At 39.0% G+C, this 25,532-nt stretch overlaps 1 protein-coding gene across 1 annotated transcript in view; it reads left to right on the top strand.

The window, feature by feature from the left end:
- The window catches only part of LOC121387091 (protein Wnt-9a-like), a 66,581-nt gene that overhangs the window by 18,590 nt on the left and 22,459 nt on the right, over positions 1–25,532 (top strand). The window contains exons 2-3 of the mRNA XM_041518112.1: positions 1,424–1,695; positions 22,536–22,804. Of these exons, the coding sequence (XP_041374046.1) occupies positions 1,424–1,695; positions 22,536–22,804 (541 nt within the window). The remainder of the gene's footprint in view (positions 1–1,423; positions 1,696–22,535; positions 22,805–25,532) is intronic.

The raw sequence follows: 25,532 nt of genomic DNA, 5'->3' as shown, positions 1-25,532 counted from the left end.
GGTACACAATGTTTGTAAACAACAGTATAAACATGCTGTTTTTATAATATTCCCAAAGGCTTTTTCATTAAAACTATTTTATATTGAAATTAGACCAAAAAAGCAATTGTGTAATAATAGTCTCATATTTATGCACATTAGAATTTGTTTGTATTATTAGCTTGAATTCCCAATGTATTTGCTATGCAAAATGAGCGTGTTTTGTGCCTGGTTAATAATGTCGTTTTTATAAATATTCTAAAGGCTTTTTCTGTCAAATTGTTTTACGCAAATTTTAGACTAAAAAAGCAATTAAGAAATGTTAGTTTTATCTTTATGCACTTTAGAAATTCGCAGAATTAATTATTTCAAGTTGGTAATGCTTTTGCTATGGGCTAAACTGACGTATTTACAAAAGTTGAAGTTTCTTAGGATTTAGAGTGTGCATTTACAAACTGTAAACTGCAAACGGAAGCTGGACCAAAAAGCAATTACTTTATTTATTGAGCAATTGTGTGCATAACGTAATTATTAAATGAAATGATATTTATTTTGTGAATTAGATCTCTTCCTAGCGTGACGTAATTTCTGATTGGCTGTTATGACGTCACGTGGTACTTAAGAAAACGTATAAAAGGCTGACGTCAATGGACGTCAACGGTTGTTCTCACTTGTTCGCGGTCTGACAAACAAACATTAAAGACATGTCCCCTTGTCCATCTTTCCAACTTTATTACATTGCATACATTTAAATTGACACTGGAATAGCTTTTACTTATATTTTTAAAGTCAAATTTTATTAACTTTACCATCTTTATTTAATTAACTTGTTTTATGAAAACAATATTTATAAGCAACTGCAAGCTGTTTACGTTTATTGGAGATGCAGACCTCACTGGTTTAATATAACTAGAGCTGAAAGGAAGAGATCTATCTATCTATATGTTGGAAACTTACTTGCGAACATTAACTTTATTTCCATTTACTCATCACCTTTAAATAAATTTATAATTCTGAAAACTGGAACACTTCGTCTTTGTCATCTGTGGATGTTATTTGTATTCTCTGGACTTTGTTGATATCTTTGGGACGCGGCCACAACAATATATATATATTATTATATTATATATTATATTATATATTATTATATTATATATATATATATATATATATATATATATATATATATATATATATATATATATATATATATATATATATTATATATATATATATATATATATACATGTAGAGAAAAACATACACTTTTTAACGATATATATATATATATATATATATATATATATATATATACATACATACATACATACATACATACATACATACATACATACATACATACATATATATATTTATTTATATATCAGGATTTAGGTCCCAGCCAGTACACAGACCTATTATTCTTGCTTTTCTATCATTTCAGTTTGACTGCGAGGGAACCCATTCTCTCCCTCTCTCAGGATTTAGACCCCAGCCAGATGTACGAGTTGGGACGTCACAAGATGTCCTCGGGGAAGATGTGCGAGATGCTCAAGCTGCAGAAGAAGCAGAAGAGGATGTGTCGGCGCGGGAAAGGCGTGGCCGAGAGTCTCCTGGAGGCGTCGAAACTCTCCCTGTACGAGTGTAGATACCAGTTCAAATCCGAGCGCTGGAACTGCACCCTGGGACAGTACCGGGAGCATTTACTACGCAAAGGTAAGACAAGGGTCAGGACAGGTCAGGTCAGGTCAGGTCAGGTCATAGTGTTTTATGTGCACATTCAGAACAAGCTGTTGTAGCGCACGCTTGTCCTGGGCGTAGGTGCCGGCTCCTCCGTCCAGAGCAGGAAGGAAAGGGAAATTAGTTTTGTTTAAGGACACTTAAAGGGACATTCCTTACTTTGCTGCAATTTTAAAGATGTTATCGACTAACAGAGACTTTTTAACGATTGTAATTACATATCAAATATATTTTTCCACATAAAATATTAGTGGCTGCATAGTAAAAGTGTTTCTGGGCGTTCTAATATTTGTACTAGGTTAAATTTAATTTTAGTTCCTAAAATATTTTTTTTCGTACTTTGGGCCAATTTGGGCTTCTTACAAATATTAAGACGACCAGAAACACAGTGAATATACAGACACTGATATTCTAAACAAGAAAATATATTTAATATGTAAGTTTACTCGTAGAAATATTTTATTAGTCGGAAACATCTTACAATGAAGCAAACTCGGGAATGTCCCTTTAAGGCTCATATAGAGTGGATGTGGCGCGTGCGTGTGCTCCGAAACTTCCTGTATGATTGTAGATACCAGTTTAAGTCCGAGCGGCGCAACTGCACCCTGGGACAGTACAGGGAACATTTATTACACAAAGGTAAGGGAAGGGGAAATGTTTCTTTGAGGACAGTTATTAAGGTTTATATAGATTGGATGCGGCGCTAGCGTTCAGTCCGAAACTCTCTCTGTACGAGTGTAGATACCAGTTCAAATCCGAGCGGTGAAACTGTACCCTGGGACAGTACATGGAGCATTTACCACTCAAAGTTATGTGCTTCAGAGGCAAACTAAAAGAAAGGAAGGTATGTTTAACAACAGTCACATTTTAAAATACATCCAATAGCCGATGATTAATAAATCAATATGGTTTATTGGTGTCGTTAAACAAAAAACCAGCAATAACAAAAGAAAACAACAAAATCAACAAAAACAAAACAAACAACAACTTAAACAACAAACAAACAAACAAACAAACACAATAAATAGATAAATAAATAAATAAATAAACAATAAATAAACAAATAAACAAATAACTAACTAGATAAATAAATAAATAAATAAATAAACAAACAAACAAACAAATAAAAAAACAAACAAACAAACAAACAAACAAACAAACAAATAAATAAATAAATAAAAACCTTTATAATGTAGTTGAACAATTAAGATACCGTCCGTTCATTTTAAAACAAAAATTAATAAATATTTTGGAGTGAAGTCGTCACTATGCCAGACTGAAAGTGGCCCTTTAAAACGGGCGTCCCACTCGACACACGTTGAAACAAATTCCCATTCTATCACGGGTGTCAGGGCTAACAGGTAATTAGACATTGATACGCAAATGTTTAGCTGAAAAGAATCCAATCTGTTTATTTTCAAATTCTCTTTGAAGTAGTAGTTAAGATTTTCTCTCTTTTTTTCTCTTCAAAATGTGTTACTAGGTTAATTTTACCGTGTCTCGTGTTCTTAGGAAATGTGGACTAGCTCTTTCGATTTTATAGTATGGTCTTGGTGAGGTTTGTGGGAAGGAAGGAAGGAAATGTTTTATTTAACGACGCACTCAACACATTTTATTGACGGTTAAGGACCACACAGATATTAAGGGAGGAAACCCGCTGTCGCCACTTCATGGGCTACTCTTTCCGATTAGCAGCAAGGGATCTTTTATTTGTGCTTCCCACAGGCAGGATAGCACAAACCATGGCTTTTGTTGAACCAGTTATGGATCACTGGTCGGTGCAAGTGGTTTACACCTACCCATTAAGCCTTGCGGAGCACTCACTCAGGGTTTGGAGTCGGTATCTGGATTAAAAATCCCATGCCTCGACTGGGATCCGAACCCAGTACCTACCAGCCTGTAGACCGATGGCCTAACAAAGACGCCACCTAGGCCGGTTGCTTCGTAGCAAGTTGTATTGGAAATAGGATGGAATTTTATCATCGGATATAATCGATTTGCACTAACCGATCAACTTTCGATAATACCATCGGTTTTAATTATACTCATATAGAAAAAGTAAAGTTTGTTTTATTTAACGACGCCGCTAGAGCACATTGATTTTTTTATCTTATCATCGGCTATTGGACGTCAAACATATGGTCATTCTGACACTGTTTTTAGAGGAAACCCGTTGTCGCCACATAGGCTACTCTTTTTACAACAGGCAGCAAGGGATCTTTTATTTGCGCTTCCCACAGGCAGGATAGCACAAACCATGGCCTTTGTTGAACCAGTTATGGATCACTGGTCGGTGCAAGTGGTTTGCACCTACCCATTGAGCCTTGCGGAGCACTCACTCAGGGTTTGGAGTCGGTATCTCGATTAAAAATCCCATGCATCGACTGGGATCCGAACCCAGTACCTACCAGCCTGTAGACCGATGGCCTGCCACGACGCCACCGAGGCCGGTTTATATAGAAAAAGAGTTGAATTGTTAGGATCTTAAAGGGAGAGACACTAGTTTGTAAACACTAAGGCATATTTTTCACCTAGACCCTAGTTTCAACCCGCAGAAATAGACACTAAGTTTGGTTAATTTACAAACCTGCAACAAATTTGGATACAACAGAGTGAAACAAGAGTCTGTGACGTTGAAATACCCTTAAAAATAGAATAAAACGCGACTCCATAACCGTTAATTCTCAGACGCACGCGCGTTTTAAAAAATATGAAAAATGCATTTTGTGGTCTTAGAAAGACCAGGATGACCAGAAACATTTCGGTTATTCGGTCATCATAAACGGCTCAAATAGTGAGAAATATGTCTTAGAGTTTAAAAACTAGGGTCTGTCCCTTTAATCTATATTGTCGTGTTTACCAGGATATATGCCCTTTAATAACTATTCAATATTTGTTACCGGCCTCGGCGGTGCCGTGGTTAAGCTATCGGACATAAGGCTGGTAAGGTACTAGATTCGCAGCTCGGTACCGGCTCCCACCCAGAGCGAGTTGTAACGACTCGATGGGTAGGTGTAAGGCCACTACACCCTCTTCTCTCTTACTAACCGCTAACACCTAACTACTAACTCTCTGCCCTGGACAGACAGCACATATAGCAGAGATGTGTTCCCATGACAGCGTGCTTGAACCTTAATTGGACATAAGCACAAAAATAAATTGAAATGAAATAGTTGTTTTCTTATGTACGCACGGGAGGGACGTAGCCCAATGGTAAAGCACTCGTTCAGTGCTATTTCTCGTTCCAACCAGTGCTCCACTATTGGCATATCAAGCCTATGTGGCGAGGGCGGGTTTCCTCTAAAAAAAAACAGTGTCAGAATGACCATATGTTTGACGTCCAATAGCCGATGATAAGATAAAGAATCAATGTGCTCCAGTGGCGTCGTTAAATAAAACAAACTTTACTTTTATTGGCATATCAAAGGCCGTGGTATGTGTTATCCTGTCTGTGGGATGGTACATATAAAATATCCCTTGCTGCTAATCGAAAAGAGTAGCCCACGAAGTGGCGACAGCGGATTTCCTCTCTCAATATCTGTGTGATCCTTAACCATTATGTCTGACGCCATATAACCGTAAATAAAATTTGCGTCGTTAAATAGAACACTTCCTTCCTTCCTTATGGAAACTACCGCAAACTGATACAACCCCGGCATATTTACACCCAAGCCATGATTTGTTGGGGATGTTTTGTCGGTTGTCGTTGGGTTTGAGGAGTGGAGGGTATTTGTGGTCTACCTTTTTGTACTCTTGAGTTTTCTCTTTCTTCTTTCAAATCGATTTCACTGGAACGTCTTCACCAGTACACACTAGTATTATCAGGCCGTCGTGTTCTCGTCAGCTATCGTTTCTCGTACGGGGTAGACGGGGCAATCAAGGCTCGTCGGGCAATAGATCACCTTGTTAATATGGCAGCCCGTTTGCCTGAGATCGCCAACTGTTTACCTGGATTCCGATAACTCGTCTGTTAGCGGGCGTCTGGACATCCGAGCAGCACTAATTGCCTCGAGGCATTCGCATACCTATATCGACTAGAACAACCACGGTGTGCTTTCTTCCACGTGCTCAGTCTGTAGTCAAATGGATCCCAGCTGAAACAATACTTCATCGTCTTGTTTTAACACACGGACAAAAAAAAGAAGGACAAAAAAATGAAAAGAGAAATCGTATAACATATTTTTAAAAGTTCACCCATAAAATACAATAAATCTATTTGTTGAAAGGGCCGGATCAAGTCAGGTCGCCTTGAGTGCTGGAGTCGTACTGGTATATCAAAGACCGTGGAATATGCTGCCCTATCTATGGAAAACTGCATATAAAATACCCATTGCTACTGGCAGAAAATGTAGCGGGTGTCTTCTAAGAATCTAATATATGATCTCATAATTATTAAGTTCGACATCCAATAGCGGATTATTAATTTTTAAAAATTAAAGTTTATTTTGTTAAACGGCATTACTGGAGCACATTGATTAATTAAATCATCGGCAATTGGATGTCAAACATTTGGTAATTCTGACCTATAATCTTGGAGAGGAAACCCGCTATATTTGTTTTCCATTACTAACGAGGGATTTTTTTAATGCACCATCCCACAGACAGGATAGCACATACCACGGCATTTGATATACCAGTCCTGTTGCACTGGCTGGAACGAAAAATAGCCTAATTTACCTACCGACGGGGATCGATCCTAGATTGACCGCGCATCCAAAACAAAATAGTCTTTTGTTTCACGATACCACTAGAGCACACTGTTTAATTAATCATCGGCTATTGGATGTCAAACATTTGGTATTTCTGAGTCGTAGTCGTCAGAGGAAACCCGCTACATTTTTCTTCATGCAGCAAGGATCTTTTATATGTATATGACTGTGCATCAAGGGAGCGTTTTACAATAGGGCTACGTTCCGTCCCTTCAACCATAAAATTAGATAAATCTACTTCGTTAAGTATGTTTTGTTTAACGACACTACTAGAGCACATTAATTAATCATGGGCTATTGGATGTCAAACATTTGGTACTTCTGGGTCGTGGTTATGAGAGGAAACCCGTTACATTTTGTTCCTAATGCAGCAAGGAATCTTTTTATATGCACTTTCCCCACATACAGGAACGCACATACCACAGCCTTTGACCAGTTGTGGTGTACTGGTTGGACTGAGAAAACACCTAATCGAGATGGTTCGATCCTGCGACGCAAGCATCTCAAGCGAGCACTCAGCCGACTGAGTTAAATCCCGTCCCTACTACTTCTTCAAGGGGGAGGAGGCGGGACGTAGCCCAGTGGCAAAGCGTTCGCTTTATGCGCGGTCTGTCTGGGATCGATCCCCGTCGGTGAGCCCACTGGGCTATTTATCGCTCCAGCCAGTGCACCACGGTTGGTATAGCAAAGGCCGTGGTATTATGTGTTAACATGTCTGTGGAATGGTGCATATCAAAGATCCCTTGCTGCTAATCGAAAAGAGTAGCCCATGAAGTGGCGACAGCAAGTTTCCTCTCTCAATAACTGTGTAGTCCTTAACCATATGTCTGACGCCATATATCCGTAAATATAATGTGTTGAGTGCGTCGTTAAATAAAAGCATTTCCTTCCTTCCTTCTTCAAGGGGGCGGATCCAGCTCAGTCACCTCGGTGGACTCTTCGATTGGTGTTTTCTCCTGTCCCCACGGCTGGTATTTCAAAGGCCGACGTGTGTGTTGTTCTATTTGTGAACGTCCAAATATAATACCCCTTGCTATTAACAGAAACAAATGTAGCGGCTTTCCTCTATACTAAGAATAGCCTGTGTGTCATAATTATCATGTCCTACAACCAATAGCCGATTATTAATATAAACAAGCAGGTTTTTTTAACGACACTACTAGAGCACATTTATTTCTTAAATAATCGGCAATTGATTGTCAAACATTTGGTAATTTTCCCGTATAATTTTGGAGAGGAAACTCACGAAATGTTTCCCATTGGTAGTAAGAGATCTTTTATATGCACCATCCAGTCTTGGACATAAAACAGAATAGCCTTTGATATTCCATCCGTGGTGCACGGCCTACAAATGATTCTCAATAAATCAGTGTGCTTTAGTGGTGCCGTTAAACAATAATAAAAAAAACTTCTTTTTTTAATTATTATTATTATTTTATTTTTTGTTGTTTTTGTTGTTGGGTTTGTTTGTTGTTGTTGTTTTTTGTTTTTTTTTTGTTTTTTTGTTTTTTTGGGGGGGGTTGTGGTTTTTTCTTTTTTTCTTTTTTTTTATTATCATTGTTTTCACTTTTTTTCTATATGTTGACTATCCGGTTATCCTTTAGGACGTCTAAATTTAAACTATTTCGCTGGAGTATATCTCTCTTTTTTTAATATTCTAAAGTCACTTTATTGTGAGAAAATTACATTTTTAGCATATCTCTCTCTCACGCAGAAGTCTAGACCTATCTATGACCTGTGTGAAAATAGCTAAACACGCAAGCATCTGTTGATATTGTTGAACCAATCACTCGGCGCCGGCTTCCATCGCGGATGAATACATACCGAAGGCTCTTGTCTTCGGGTCTGTTTCTTCAGCCGACTGCGCGAGCAAAGCGCGAGCGTCGTTGTATTACAGCGAGCTCGTGTAGCAGACACAGACCCGTATTCATGACCTACTTAACATACTCCAGATAGTTGGTAAATAGACATTTGGTAAGATCAAACACGTGGCACCGCATAACGGACTTTCGGCGGAGAGGTACTTCTTCCTGACGTTTGACCTACAGCGCTTTGAGATTTACGCGCTCTTTGTGACGTCGATATTATGGCGATGACAGACGTTGAAATTCAATCAAGGATACGGACAGATACGGAGAAATTTCCAACATAGTTACAAGATTACGAAAATATATCGTAGTTGTAAATATGTCATGGACTCAGACGTATTTAACGTTGGTGGGAGTTGGGTTGGGTTGGGTGGAGTTATGCTTATCGTAAAATTCTTCAATATAAGTCAATACTTTCATAGACACTTGGTCCAAATGTCTCTGAAAGGACAAATCGAAAATAATCCCCGGTGGGTTTTTTTTAATATAACTTGTATCTCACCGAGAGAAGTTGAAAAATCATTACTGTGACGTCAGCAGTTATGTCACGCGACTTCTAATTTCACGAGATAAGAAATTAATAATATTATTTTTGACCCCAACACTAATAAAACACCAAATTAAATTGAAAAATAATCGTTTATAAAATATATAAATATTTATATTTACCGTACTTTCAAAGCGGTAGGGCGCTCGCATGCGGATTTGTGCCGTGGTATCAAACCACCTCAGTGAACCCGTCCCCTGACTGTTTCTCTAAATGGTTGACATCCAATAGCCGTTGATTAATAAAACAAATGGTTCTAGTGGTGTCGTTAAGCAAAACAGACTTGAAACTTTAGCGTACTCATGAACACCTCATCTTTAGGCCCATTGGGCTATTTCTCATCTCAGCCAGTGTTGTATAGCTGTTATAACCAAGGCCGTATTATGGGCCATGGTGTTTATGGGTTAAATGTTGTTGTTGTTTTTTGTTTAACAACACCACTAGAGCACATTGATTTATTAATCGTCGGCTATTGAATGTCAAACACTTGGTAATTTTGACACATAGTCTTAGAGAGGAAACCTGCTACATGCACCATCCCACAGACAGGATAGCACATACCACGATCTTTGATATACTAGTTGTGGTGCACTGGCTTGAACGAGAAAAAATACCCGAATCAGCTGAATCGAGGTGGTTCGATCCTGCAACCAAAGTACCTCAAGCGAGCACTCGACTGACTAAGCTAAAACCGGCAACTATTACTTCTTACAATGGGCCCACGGACGGGAATCGACCATAGACCGGCTGCGCATCAAGCGAGCGCTTTACGAGTTCTATCCCGCCCCTGTGTGTGTATGGGATGCTGCATATAAAAGATTCCTAGGTGCTAATCGAAACGTGACGGCAGCGGGGTTCCTCTCATTATCTTTGTGGTTATTAATCATATGTCTGATACCATATCACCGGTAATTAAACTGTTTTGAGTGCATCGCTAAATTATATATTTTTTACTTCCTTCGTCACCTTCTGTTATGTAGTACCGACGGCATTCTGTGTGAAAAAAAGAGGTTTGTTCTATTCTGTTATAATATGGTGTCATTAGTTACTTTGCCCCCAAATCAGTGCACCACGACTGATATGTCAAAGTTCATGATACATGCTTATCCTGTCTGTAGGATGGTGCATATATAAGATCCCTTGCTACTAATGGAAAAATATAGCGGGTTTCCTCTCTCAGACTATATGTCAAAATGACCAAAAGTTTGACATCCAATAGCCGATGATTAATAAATCACTGTACTGTAGTGGTGTCGTTAAACAAAACAAACACATTTGTTTCGTTAGTTAAGTCATAATTCATGCCGCATATAACAAAAACAAAGACACATTATCTTATTATTTAAATAAGACACGACTGGAGCGTTTAATTTGTTTCCTTGCACCGAGAGAGTAAGTCAAAAATGCGAACGTAGAAAATACGGCTCAATATCAACAGTTTATTGTGAGGCTGGGTATCGGCGGTAAACTTCGTGTCTGGTATGGTGACATGTTTGTAAACTGTGTTGATGAACTGTCGGCACCAGTGCAGTGCATTGCAATCTAATGGTACCAGTCGGAATGCAATTCTATGATCGACAATCAGTTTGCACCAAAAATAAAGTTTGTTTTAATTAACGACGCCACTAGAGCACATTGATTTTTTATCTTATCATCGGCTATTGGACGTCAAACATATGGTCATTCTGACACTGGGTTTTTTAGAGGAAACCCGCTGTCGCCACATAGGCTACTCTTTTACGACAGGCAGGAAAAGATCTTTTGTTTGCGCTTTCCACAGGCAGGATAGCAAAAACCATGGCCTTTGTTGAACCAGTTATGGATCACTGGTCGGTGCAAGTGGTTTACACCTACCCATTGAGCCTTGCGAAGCACTCACTCAGGATTTGGAGTCGGTATCTGGATTAAAAATCCCATGCTTCGACTGGGATCCGAACCCAGTACCTACCAGCCTGTAGACCGATGGCCTAACCACGACGCCACCGAGGCCGGTCAGTTTGCACCAAGTTAATAACCGACTGAAATGTGCATTGTCTTTTATCGGATGAGATCTTACGCAGTCTGTAGACCTCACTCCAAATCTGTATGGTCGTGGATCAAACCAACTCAGTAGATCCATTGTTTTTTTTTACCGTTCCAACCACTACCCCCACGACAGTCTGTGGGAAAGTGCATACAAACGATATGTTACTACTAATGGAAAAAAAAGTTAGTAGGAAGAAAGGGAATGGTTTATTCAACGACACACTCAACACATTTTATTTACGGTTATATGGTGTCTGACGTATGGTTAAGGACCACACAGATATTAAGAGAGGAAACCCGCTGTCGCCACTTCATGGGCTACTCGTTTCGAGTTTCAGCAAGGGATCTGTTATATGCACATCCCATAGACATGATAACACATACCACGGCCTTTGATGTACCAGTCGTGGTGTACTGGCTGGAGCGAAACTTTAGTAGGTTTCATCTGAAGCCTAAGGAATCATCGGAATTAATAAATGTTTGACATGAAATATAAGGTGATTAACAAATCTATGTGTTCTAGTGGTGTCGTTAAAGAAAAACAAATTTTAACTTTTAACATTGTCCTTTGTGGAACTGCGATTGGTCCTGTCATTGGGGATAACTGTGAGTTTGTTGTCAAAAACAAGTTTTATCTGGTTATTAAATGTACAGAATAATAATAATATTTCACTCCGTAGCATTGTAACAAATACCTTGTACTTGAAACATGTAGGATGTCCGTGTAAAATTTAGTACTATCGTGGGGTTTTGTTTTTCGAAATTAGGAATGCTGTAAAAAACAAAAACAAAAACCCCACCAACAACACCTGTTATATCGAAACTGGGTTACTAAAGGCTTCACCTTCTTCCCTTAATTATTTAGGGAAAGTTTTTAGTATTCATATATATAGGTCATAATTTTGTTGATATATTGCATAATATACTGGTTATTATTTTTAGCCACATGCGTTAACATTGTCGCCTTTGGAATTATATTAGGCATAGTCCAACCGTAAATGTGACAGTCTTTTCGAATCCACTTCTGATAGTCGTTCGATCCCACTTCCGGGAGTCGTTCGAACCCACTTCTCACAGTCTTTTAAGATTCGTTTGAGCCCAAATCCGATAGTCTTTCGAGCCCACTTACGATAGTCGTGTTGACGTTCGGATCAGCTAAACCCCGGACCAAATCGCGACTCCCGTTGCGAGCCGACTGCTACACGGTGTTTTCACGGCGGGAGATTTACTCCGCTGTTATTACCCACTCCGTACCGCGAGCCGGGACGTTTCGCCAACGCTGCACGGATTGCTGTTATACAGGTCTGACAACACAACGATTAGCTGGGCGCTATTAACAGGCGGGAGGTATTTTATGGACGGGGAGGGGGGGGGGGGGGGGGGGGGAGGTCGCTCTGCGTTATCGCGGTGAAAGCAGCAAAAGTCTGATATTTTTCTCACAACACGACGTTATGTACGAGTTTATAGCGCGGGTGAAATTTAACTGCTAATTAAATTTTTGATATAGGAGGTAGGATGTAGCCCAGTGGTAAACCGCTCGGTTGATGCGCAGTCGGTTAAGGATCGATTCCCCGTGGGTGGGCCCATTGGGCTATTTCTCGTTCTAGCCAGTGCACTACGACTGGCATATCAAAGTATGTTTTGTTAAAACGACACCGTTAGACTACATTGATTAATTAATCTCTGCAACTGGATGTCAAACATTAGGTAATTCTGACACTTAGTTTTAGAGAGGAAACCCGCTACATTTTTTATTAGCAGCAAGGGATTATTCATGTACACCATCCTACAGACAGGATAGCACATACCTCGGCCATTGATATACCAGTCGTGGTGCACTGGTTGGAACGAGAAATAGCCCAATGGGACCGACCAGCGGGATGCTATCTCTGACAGACCGCACATCAGTCGAGTGCTATACTCCTGGGCTATGTCCCGCCCCTTTATTTATATATAGGGTAGAACAAAAAAAGCAAACATACATTTGTTCAAGTGGGTCGACTTTCCTTCCCCTCTCCTCCTCCTCCAACCCCGTTCCTACGAGTCTGTCCAATGAAATACGTTTAGCCAGAACTACCATTCAGACCGCCAGGAGGCATCTTTAAACAAACAGGAAGACTGTTAAAGGGACAGACCCTAGTTTTTAAACACTAAGACATATTTCTCACTATTTGAGCCGTTTATGATCACTGAAATTAAACATCACTTGCATTTTATTGTTTAGATTATCCATTTTCGTACAACCGAAGTATTTCTGGTCATCCTGGTGTTTCTAATACCACAAAATGCATTTTTCATATTTTTAAAAACGCACGTGCGTCTGAGAAGTAACGGGTATGGAGTCGCGTTTTTGTCTATTTTAAGAGCATTTCAACGTCACAGACTCTTTGTTTCTCTCTGTTGTATCCAGATGTGTTACAGGTTTGTATATTAAGCAAACTTAGTGTCCATGTTTACGGGTTGAATCGGGTCTAGGTGAAAAATATGCCTTAGTGTTTACAAACTAGGGTGTGTCCCTTTAAATTAAAAGGAAGACTGTTAAACGAAACGGAAAAAGTGTTTAACGAAAAAGGAATATTGTCAACGAAAAAGGAATACTGTCAACGAAAAAGGAATACTGTCAAACGAAACGGAAAAATTGTTTAACGAAAAAGAAATACTGTCAACGAAAAAGGAATACTGTCAAACGAAAAAGGAAGACTGATAAACGAAAAAGGAAAACTGATAAACGAAAAAGGAAGACTGATAAACGAAAAGGAAAAAGTGTTAAACGAAAAGAAAAACTGTTAAACGAAAAGGAAGTCTCTTAAACGAAAAGGAAGACTGTTAAACGAAACTGAAGACAGACTATATACCTGGTATAGCCGTGTTTAAGCTCAGACGTAGAACACAGTGTGTCAAACGAAACTGAAGACCGACTATATACCTGGTATAGCCGTGGTTAAGCTCAGACGTAGAACACAGTGTGTCAAACGAAACTGAAGACCGACTATATACCTGGTATAGCCGTGTTTAAGCTCAGACGTGGAACACAGACCATATACCTGGTATAGCCGTGTTTAAGCTCAGACGTAGAACACAGTGTGTCAAACGAAACTGAAGACCGACTATATACCTGGTATAGCCGTGGTTAAGCTCAGACGTAGAACACAGTGTGTCAAACGAAACTGAAGACCGACTATATACCTGGTATACCCGTGTTTAAGCTCAGACGTGGAACACAGACCATATACCTGGTATAGCCGTGTTTAAGCTCAGACGTAGAACACAGTGTGTCAAACGAAAATGAAGACTGACTATATACCTGGTATAGCCGTGTTTACGCTCAGACGTAGAACACAATGTGACAGACTATATACCTGGTATAGCCGTGTTTAAGCTCAGACGTTGAACACAATGTGTTAAACGAAAATGAAGACAGACCATATACCTGGTATAGCCGTTTTTAAGCTCAGACGTAGAACACAATGTGACAGACTATATACCTGGTATAGCCGTTTTTAAGCTCAGACGTAGAACACAGTGTGTTAAAGGAAACTGAAGACAGACTATATACCTGGTATAGCCGTGTTTAAGCTCAGACGTAGAACACAGCGTGTTAAAGGAAAATGAAGACAGACCATATACCTGGTATAGCCGTGTTTAAGCTCAGACGTTGAACATAATGTGTTAAACGAAAATGAAGACAGACTATATACCTGGCATAGCCGTGTTTAAGCTCAGACGTAGAACACAATGTGTTTTGGTGGATAATGGCCAACTGTTCTGCACCCATTGAAAGATCGTCTGATGTTATCAGAACACCGCGCCATTATAACAAAAAACACTTTCTCGAGAACGTCTGCACACGGTGTAAATCTCTCACGAGCCCATTGTCGACTCTTGCCAGGTAATCGCTGTTACATTAATCGTTTCCAAATATCTACACAAGCTGGCCATTTGTAACCGGGCATCTGGTCCGTACTGGAGGCTCTGGTTCGCGTCAGGACCGGATCTGAAGGGTATCTCCCATTCTTGGTGTTGTATTTTGGAAGAAAACCTGTTGTAGGTTCAATAATATATAAATACAGTTTAAGTAATGTTCCAGACACGTATATACAACGCGAGAGAGGAGAGAGCGTGAGGGTTAGGGAGAGAGAGAGAGAGAGAGAGAGAGAGAGAGAGAGAGAGAGAGAGAGAGAGAGAGAGAGAGAGAGAGAGAGAGAGAGAGAGAGAGAGAGAGAGAGAATTGAAAGGAATGTTTGTTTAACGATATCCCAGCGCATTGTTTAAACTATGGAGAAGGACTACCACTGAGTGAATGTATGAATGAATGAAATTTTGTTGTTGTTTAACGACACCACTAGAGCACATTGAGTTATTACTACTGGATGTCAAATATTTGGTAATTTTGACATATAGTCTTAGTGAGGAAACCCGCTATATGTTTCCATTAACAGCTGGGTGTCTTTTATATGCATGGCCTGTGATATACCAGTCGTAGTGCACTGGCTGGAACGAGAAATAGCCCATTTGGCCCACCGACGGTGATCGATCCTAGACTGACCACGCACCAGGCGAGCGTTTTACCACTGGGCTATGGATGGATGGATGATTGGTTTTGACGTACGAATGGATGGTTGGATGGTTGGATGGATGGATGGATGGATGGTTGGTTGGTTGGTTGGTTGGTTGGTTGGTTGGTTGGTTGGTTGGTTGGTTGGTTGGATGGATGGATGTATGGTTGATTGGTTGGATGGATAGATGGATGGATGGATGGATAGATGGATGGATGATTGGTTGGATGGGTGGATGGATGGATGATTGGTTGGATGGATGGATGATTGGTTGGATGGATGGATGGATGGATGGATGATTGGATGGGTGGATGGATGAATGGATGGATGGATATATGGTTAGATGGATGGATGATTGGTTAGATGGATGGATGGATGGATGGATGGATGATTGGTTGGATGGATGATTGGATGGATGATTGGTTGGATGGATGGATGGATGGATGATTGGATGGATGGATGGATGGATGGATTGGATGGATGGATGGTTGGTTGGATGGACGGTTGGTTGGTTGGTTGGTTGGTTGGTTGGTCTGTTGAATGGATGGATAAATAGATGGATGATGGATGGATGATGGATGGACTGATCGAACGATGGATCCATAGATGAACGAATGAATGGGTATATGAATGGATGCATGACTAGAATGTCCTGTCTGCGAGAATATATCCTGTGCGGCTTAACGGTAAAATGGTCTATGCAGTGGCAGCAGGTTTCTTCTCTAAAAGGCCATGGTATATGCTGATCTGATACGCTCGTGGAAAGGCCATAACACATAAAAAGGGGTATTCTATATAGCTGCAACGGGTATCATCTCTCATACGTTAGAATAATGTAATATTAAACGATGATTCACTTAATAGCAATGGTCGCTCATAAAACACGGACCTGTGGTGGCGTTAAACACGTATACATTTTCATTTTCTATTCGAAATCAGGGCGTTATCGAAAACACGTTGCTTCTGGTTAACACTGAATTTGTTATAAATTATTTTTCGTTAGGTCCGAGATTATTAAATTGGTACTCATAGACTTAAAACGGGCGGGGACGAGTGTTGCAACGCCATTTTATGTATCTTGCAGATAGTTCAAATAGATGGCAGGCTCTCTAGAAACTAATGAAGTTACTCTGTTAAAGGTTCAGACAAAAAACACGCCATCGTGTTTCTTTGAGATAGAACATCATTTTGATTCTTTTACCCGCTATCTCTCCTTTATACTTTCTTTGAGATAAACCAAATTAGCTAAGCCATGGTAGTACATTTATTACGTTGGAGAGAAACTAATCTTCTGCAGGCCCGTGTCTAGTGGAGCATAATTAAGGGACAGTTAAAAAGGAATTAGGGCACGGCAATATAGTCTAGACAAAAATGGCACTTTTCCTGCAGAAACATTAAACGAGCGGATTTGGAAGCAGACATTGGGCGAAGATATTAAAACGCCTAGTGGCAATATACTCGTCTGAGTACACTTGTTACAAGCGTGAGACTTGAAAAAACACTTTATGAAAGTTTAACTCGAAAGTTGTTTTTCTCTCTCAATATAATCCAAATCATGCATTTATGCTTGCTGAAGATAGGGCGTTGCTTCTTGGAGCGTGAAAGATATTTTGATGTGTTTGATTTGAAGCAGCATGCGTTTTGGTTTTGGCAGCGGGTTTCCACCCCCCCCCCCCCCCCCCCCCCCCCGTCTTTCTCTGTCTCTTTTTCTCAGTCTCCCACTATCTCTATCCATTTGTCTGTCTGTCTGTCTGTCTGTCTCTCTCTCTCTCTCTCTCTCTCTCTCTCTCTCTCTCTCTCTCTCTCTCTCTCTCTCTCTCTCTTCGGCTTACTCCTTTTCTTTCCCCTCGATCTTCTGTCTATTCCCCTCTCCATCTCTCTCTGCTCTCTTCCTTTATCTTTCTTTTCTTTTTTCTTCTCCTCTCTGTCTCTCTTTCTTTGTTTCTTTATCTATCTCCTTTCTCTCTCTCTCTCTCTCTCTCTCTCTCTCTCTCTCTCTCTCTCTCTCTCTCTCTCTCTCTCTCTCTCTCTCTCTGTCTCTGTCTCTGTCTCTCTCTCTCCTCTCCTTGACTCCCCGTCTCTCTTCGTCAAAAAATATATAGTTTTGGTGAGTGATCAACACTATAGAAGTCTATATTCGTATCAATATCAATATCAATATATATATATATATATATATATATATATGTATGTATGTATGTATGTATGTATGTATGTATGTATATGTATATGTATGTATGTATGTATGTATATGTATGTATGTATGCATGCATGCATATATATAGTAATTGCAGGATACATAAATAGATAAGATAAGATTAGATAGGATAGGATAGGATAGGATAGGACAGGGCAGGAGAGGACAGAACACAGGACAGGATAGGACAGGATAACATAACATAAATATAAGATAGAGACGGACACACGTTTTATCAGCACTCTCATAAATATTCACCAACGAAATCAGTGTGTTTTCGCAAAACTATAATCTATATTATAAAAATAGCCCCATTCATAGTAGTCAAATATTTGTAGACCATTTATCTTTAAATGTTGCGCACATTATGTCACTGACTGGCAGTACCAGTCTAAAGGATTACCTTGAGGAATCCTTGCTCAGACTTGAAGAGAACTTTGTGGTTTGTCTCTCTGTTCATGCCGAAACTTAGGTTAGTAAATTACAGGGGTTTATGCGTAAACAGTCATTAAATATTTAGTGTCCACCGCACGGGTGACCTATTTACACCGTGTCATGTAATTTTGGGTTACGCTTATACAAAGTGTTTATGGGTGAACTTTCTGTTTTCGGTTGGGTTTTTTTTTATCGCGTTTTAGGTGACACCTTTCCGTTTTAACGTGTGCTCAATGATATATGAAACGTTGTCACATCAAGGAAAATAATGTGAATGATGTATTCTAAACGGTTAAATATATATATTTTAATATTTTAGAGATTGCAGATTTATAGGGTGTATACTACCAAATTAAAATCCCATAGAGTACAATAGTAACATATGTGGCTAAAACTCCTACCTGCAGAGCATCAATCGACATAAACACCACGGATATAAATACTACCACCCCTCACCCTTAAAGTGAATCAGAAAAAATGGGGGTGAAGCTGCTCATTTCATAGATAACGGGTAGCGTCTATGACTATCCTAGTTCCGCACAACATTTTAGTACTTTCTTTTACAGGTACCCAAATATGTTTCAAGCACAAGGCTACTTGACACAGTGGTACTAGATGAAATAAAATTGCATACATTTTTTTGCCCAGATGAAACTGTTTTGGTTTTTTACAACCAACACACTCACATTTATCACCAATGACAGGACTTGTGTTGTTAACTTCTCCATCAAAAGTTTGAACTTTAACCCAGCCGGATGTTATTTGGTTTAGTACTACCTGTCAATTTGGGGGTGGGGGGAGGGGGGGGGGGGGGGGGGGGTAAATTAAATTTAGCTTCGAAACATAAAAATTTAACCTTCAGCTATATGCCTATGAAATATTACAACCAAATAATTCCATTCACTAGTACATTTCATGTCAACTATTTTCGTGCTCATATCCAATTAAGTTTCAAGCACGCTGTCCTGGGCACACTCCTCAGCTATCTGGGCTGTCTGTCCATGAATGGATGAACGAATGTCTAACGACACCCCAGCACAAAACATTGTCTGTCTGGGACAGCGGGTTATTTGTTAGTTGTTAGTGGTTAGTGAGAAAGAAGAGTGTGTAGTGGTCTTATACCTACCTATTGAGTCGTTAAACCACGCTCTGAGTGGGAGCCGGTACCGGGCTGCGAACCCAGTATCTACCAGCCTTATGTCCAATGGCTTAACCACGACACCACCTAGGCCAGTTTACTAACACAATTTGTTAAATTTGTTATTTTAAGGCGGATGGATCTTGAAAGTGGGTCGCAGGCATTAACTAGTCACGTGACTGTTTTATGCGTGCACATTCAGCACATTAATTTTGTTTTCCCACGATTGTTTGCAGACAAAGAAAGAAAGATGGTGACCATGCTATATTTAGCCACAAATTAGTCAGGAAACCCCTCTTGTCGTCCAGTACAGGACTTTTAAAAACTAGTAATTATGGAAAGATTATGTAGTTATTTATTGCCAATAAATGTGAAAAAGAAATAGTGTAGTTTCAACTTTGACATAGGACCTTTAAGTTAAAAAGCAAATTGCATATTAGAAATATCCATGTGATCGTACTAATAGACGGACGGAGATTATAAAAGAGCTTACGATGAGAACACATTGTGCAAAATATATACGAAGACGAAACTGTTTAGCAACTTGATACTTCTGCATAGTACTTTAACCACACTAACTTAGTTACATTCAAGGTAGCGGGAAGTAGCCTAGTGGTAAAGCGCTCGCTTGAGGCGCGGTCGGTCTAGGGTCGATCCTCGTCAGCGAGCCCACTGAGCTATTTCTCGTTCCAGCTAGTGCACCACGACGTGTATATCAAATGCCGTGGTATGTGCTATTCTGTCTATGGGATGATGCATATAAAAGACCCCTTGCTACTAATGAAATGAGGCCGACACCTGTGCCAAGGACAGGCGTGCGCTACAACAGCTTTCTCTGAATGTGCACGTTAATTCTCTTGAATAGTTGAATAATGAAAACAAATTAAGCAGGTAACCTCTGTAAGGCTATAGGTCAGAATTACCAAATGTTTAACATCTCATAGCCGATGATTAACAATGTGCCCTAGTGGTATCGTTAAACAACACAAACTTTAAGCTACATTCAACCACGTGACAGTTACCCATTGTATTTTGTATTCAGTCTCCTGATACTTACTCCAGTGTCTGATTTCAATTTGAAAATCACGAGTTGTCTTTCATTTAAGCAGATTGCTAAGCGTTTTTGTCTCAATTAGTATATTTCCTTTTTACATACTCGCATTGATAATGCAGAATATATCCAAGCAGGGCTCGAACTTGATATGGACCGAAATATCTGAACCAATTATTGTTGATAATGACATTCGATAAATTCACCAAATAAGAAACTAGGGAAAGAAGAAAGGAAATGTTTTATTTAGCAACGCACTCAACACATTTTATTTACGGTTATATAGCGTCGGACATATGGTTAAGGACCACACAGATATTAGGAGAGAAAACCCACTGTCGCCACTTCATGGGCTACTCTTTTCAATTAGCAGCAAGGGATCTTTTATATGCACCATCCCACATAAAGGGAAGTACATACAACAGCCTTTGATATGCCAGTCGTGGTGCACTGGCTGGAACGAGAAATAGCCTAATGGGCCCACCGACGGGGATCGATCTCAGACCGACCGCGCGTCAAGCGAGCGCTTTACCACTGGGCTACGTCCTGCCCCAACGAAATTGGGGGTACATTGACGATATGGAATGCGAGCATCTTGAGATCTCTGAACGATAAACCGTTATCCCGGATCAATATCGTATCTCTTCACAATGCGGAGTCCAGTGGGTATTTTACACTTTTTTTATTTATTTTTATTTAACGACGCACTCAACACATTTTATTTTATTTACGGTTATATGGCGTGAGACATATGGTTTTAGGACCACACAGGTTTTGAGAGGAAACCCGCTGTCGCCACTTCATGGGCTACTCTTTCCGATTAGCAGCAAGGGATCTTTTATTTGCGCTTCCCACAGGCAGGATAGCACAAACCATGGCCTTTGTTGAACCAGTTATGGATCACTGGTCGGTGCAAGTGGTTTACACCTACCCATTGAGCCTTGCGGAGCACTCACTCAGGGTTTGGAGTCGGTATCTGGATTAAAAATCCCATGCCTCGACTGGGATCCGAACCCAGTACCTACCAGCCTGTAGACCGATGGCCTGCCACGACGCCACCGAGGCCGGTTTTTACACAGTTGTGCTTGATTCCGCGAATCTCTGTCTTTTTTCTCGTCATGTGTCTGTGAACAAAACAAAAAAAAATGAAATAGCTAAAAGTGAATTTAGCTATTTGCATAAGCGTACGAGACAGGTGGACAAAACCTTAAATTCGGGCAAAAATGACACAAATGTTCGGGAGAAAATGAGACCTTTATATCATGTATTTTCATCATTCTACCCTCAAAATTAATTGTAAGAATGCGTAGATATTTGTTTGAAAACTATATAGCTATTTATAATGATTAAATGTTGTTATCCAGATTCGGGAATTTTTGTTTAAAGGGACATTCCTGAGTTTGCTGCATTGTAAGATGTTTCCGACTAATAAAATATTTCTACGATTAAACTTACATATTAAATATATTTTCTTGTTTAGTACATCAGTGTCTGTATATTCAATGTGTTTCTGGTCGTCTTAATATTTGTAAGAAGCCCAAACTGGATTTTGTCTTCAAATAATTTCATACGTACGAAAAAAAAAATATTTTAGGAAATAAAATGAAATTTAACCTAGTACAAATATTAGAACGATCAGAAACACGTTTAATATACAGCCACTAATATTGTATGTAGAAAAAATATATTTGATATATAATTACAATCGTTAAAAAGTCTCTGTTAGTCGATAACATCTTAAAAATTGCAGCAAACTCGGGAATGTCCCTTTAATTCGGGCAAAACCCAGCATGCCACGCTCCCCCCCCCCCCCCCACACACACACACGCCTACAAAAAAAGTGTGGGGGGGGGGGGGGGGGCAATGGGATCCTGTACGCCTACATTGTATAGGTGGCTAATTGTGGAGTCTGTCAATGGAATGACGCCGATGGGTGCGCGGTGCCTATAATTCAAACCCTTCTTGTGTTCATATCACTGTAACCGATTATGAAATCGAAAGTTGATCGGTTGACGCCAAACGATTATAACCGATAGTGTAATCGAAAGTTGATCGGTTGGCGCCAAACGATTATAACCGATAGTGTAATCGAAAGTTGATCGGTTGGCGCCAAACGATTATAACCGATAGTGTAATCGAAAGTTGATCGGTTGACGCCAAACGATTATGACCGATAGTGTAATCGAAAGTTGATCGGTTGACGCCAAATGATTATAACCGATGATCGATGATGAAATTCCAACCGATTCCCAACACTAACTTATTATTTTCTTGCTTTTTTTCACTTCAGGTTTCAAGCAGACGTCATTTCTTTACGCAATATCATCAGCGGGTCTCGTGCACGCGTTTGCACGTGCGTGTAGTCAAGGGATACTGGACAGATGCACGTGCGATGAATCGAAACACTTAGAAAACAGAAAGGCGTGGTTGTGGGGTGGGTGTGGTGACAATATACGATTTGGATTAAAATTCACGCGGAAGTTCCTCAAGCGAGCACGGAAGTCTGGGAAAGACGTTCGCGCCAAAGTGGACCAACATAACAGCAGAGTCGGCATCAAGGTGGGTGTCGATAGTTAACTGTAGATGTGTAGAGAATGACTGGTGGGTGTCGATAATTAATTGTAAATATGTAAAGAATGACTGGTGCGTGTCGATAATTAATTGTAAATGTGTAACCAGTGATTTTATTTATCATATAATATCTTACAGTTCCAGTGCAATCAAAGTATGTGATATTTTGTTCAGATCACATACTTTAAGAATTTGATAACTTTGCAAATTAGAAGCACTAAGGTGACACTCCATAATTGACGTATGCATTCTAAGTCATGAAACATTTCAATAGCAACTTTACATTGAAAGCTGCCCAATGCTCAGAAAACAAAAATCGTTATGCAATAGTTTATTTTGATGTAAGGATATCCAAAATGACGTTATTTGAATTGAACGTCATTTCCATTCAAAAAGACATCGCGTGACATATTCGTACGTCATTTGAATATTGGGTATTATTACATAATGAAAATATATCTGTATTCTTATTGGTCAAAAAACCAGTCACATGACCTTCCGTAAATACTGATATTGCATTGAGACGGTCTCACCGGTCCGAACAAAAGTGATATTGCCTTGGGAGATTTAATCAATGAAAATCAAGATTAGACAAAATTCTATCCAATTAATAGGTAGGTATCGTAATGCAACGTCAACTGCTAATTCTAATGTAAACAACCACAAACTTGTCACAAAATGCTTTTCTGTCCTTCAAGAAAAAGGATAACATCTTTATTCATATTGAGTTTAATTCCGCAAATACGACAAAGTCAGTAATGGTCAAATTGTGTAAGGAATATCTCGCAGATTTAGAAACATACACGATACATCAAAATGCAGTTAGAATCCGCACTCTTAGGATTTTATGTTACAAAGGCAAAATGCATTTGGAGGTAATCAGTAACTGTTCAGTTTAAATGTATGTTCACATTTATTATATTTTGTTTTTAATGTGTTATTAATATGATTTTAACACTCTTGCCGGTCATAGTGTCTCAAATTTAATTTTTCTCTTCGTAATGTTTCAACTTTTTATTTCCGCATTCCTCTGCTGGTCATACGACGTCATACGATTATGTGACGTCAAGCAATCTCATCAGTTAGAACGAAGTTTGCGGGAAATTATAAGAATTGGCGCATTTCGATTAATAAAGCAATAATATACGATTTATTTTATTTTATTAAGTAATAAAACAATTATTGACCTTACTTCGGGCAATATCAGGTTTTATGACGGTCAATAATTGATAAATGGCTGATTGGAATTAAATTTGCGTATACAGTTTACAAAAACACGTTGTATTAAACTGTCGATTACATAATAAAGAAATTATTACATTCGTGTGTTTCGGTATCGTCAATATCATATATTAGGAATAAAAATAATGTATTACGCTCGCCAGAGGCTCGCATAATACACTTTGTATTCCTAATATATGATATTGACGATACCGAAAAACATTCTGGTAATAACTTCTATTTCTCATATATTTTTGTAACAATTTGTGGTTGTTTTCATTTGAATTAGCAGTTGACGTTGCATTACGTTATCTACTCATTAATTGGATATACTTTTGTCTCATCTTTGTTTTCATTGGTTAAATCTCCCAGGGCAATATAACTTTTGATCGGACTGGTGGGACTGTCTCAGGGCAATATCATTATTTATGAAAGGTCATGTGACTGGTTTGTTGACAGTAAGAATTCAGATATATTTTCATTATGTAATATATATATATATATACACACACACGCACGCACGCACACACACACACACACACACACACACACACACACGTACATACATGCATGCATAATTAAAATATTGAAGAAAAACAAATTCAATTTTCTTGATACAACTTTGGGAATATTTTATTTTGATCGATATAGCTTTGTTGTCGTTTTTATTTACTTTTAATAGCATTGTTTTGTTGGAATCCAGTGGATATTTTTCTTATAATTGATTTTTATCTAATAAAATATATTGTTATTAAACGTCAATATGTCAGTAACTTTCAGTTTCATACTAGAACAGTATACAGCAAGTAATAGTACTTAAATTATTAATTTATATGCATATTTTCAGTTTGTTCTTATGTTTTATTGTTGTAAAAGTTGTTTTACTTATATGACAGTTGCTATGCTACTGACAGATTGTTACTTACTTTAATCTTATTTTAGAGTTTATTAGAAGAGTGTTTTTCGGTATCGTCAATAGCATATATTAGGAATACAAATTGTATTATGCGAGCTTCTGGCGAGCGTAATACATTATTTCTATTCCTAATATATGATATTGACGATACCGAAACACACGAGGGTAATAATATCGTTATCATATAATCTCAAACTTAATACAACGTATTTTTGTGAACTGAAAATACGACCAGTCTAAAATTCAAGTCGTCCATCGATCGATATTCCAATGACGTATGAATATGTGATTCGGTGTCGTTTTCAATGTCAACGATGTCGGATATCCTTACATAAAAATAAACTAGTTCATAACGTTTTCTTTGTTTTGTTTTCATAACGCTGGGCAACTTTCAATGTACAGTTGCTATTGACATGTTTTTGTTCGACGACTGTTGATGCACACGTCAATTCTGGAGTGTCGCCGTAGTAATTTTGCGTAATTGTCAATTAACATAGCGACGTGACCTGATTTAATTTACATTTAATTTGGAAAGATATCACATTTTGAAAGTATGTTATCTAAAACAAGTGTCACATA

This window comes from Gigantopelta aegis, chromosome 13 (genome assembly GCF_016097555.1).
Source record: "Gigantopelta aegis isolate Gae_Host chromosome 13, Gae_host_genome, whole genome shotgun sequence".
Taxonomy (NCBI): Eukaryota; Metazoa; Mollusca; class Gastropoda; order Neomphalida; family Peltospiridae; genus Gigantopelta; species Gigantopelta aegis.
Note: the sequence above shows the minus strand (reverse complement) of the source record. Positions and strands in the feature narration are given on the sequence as shown.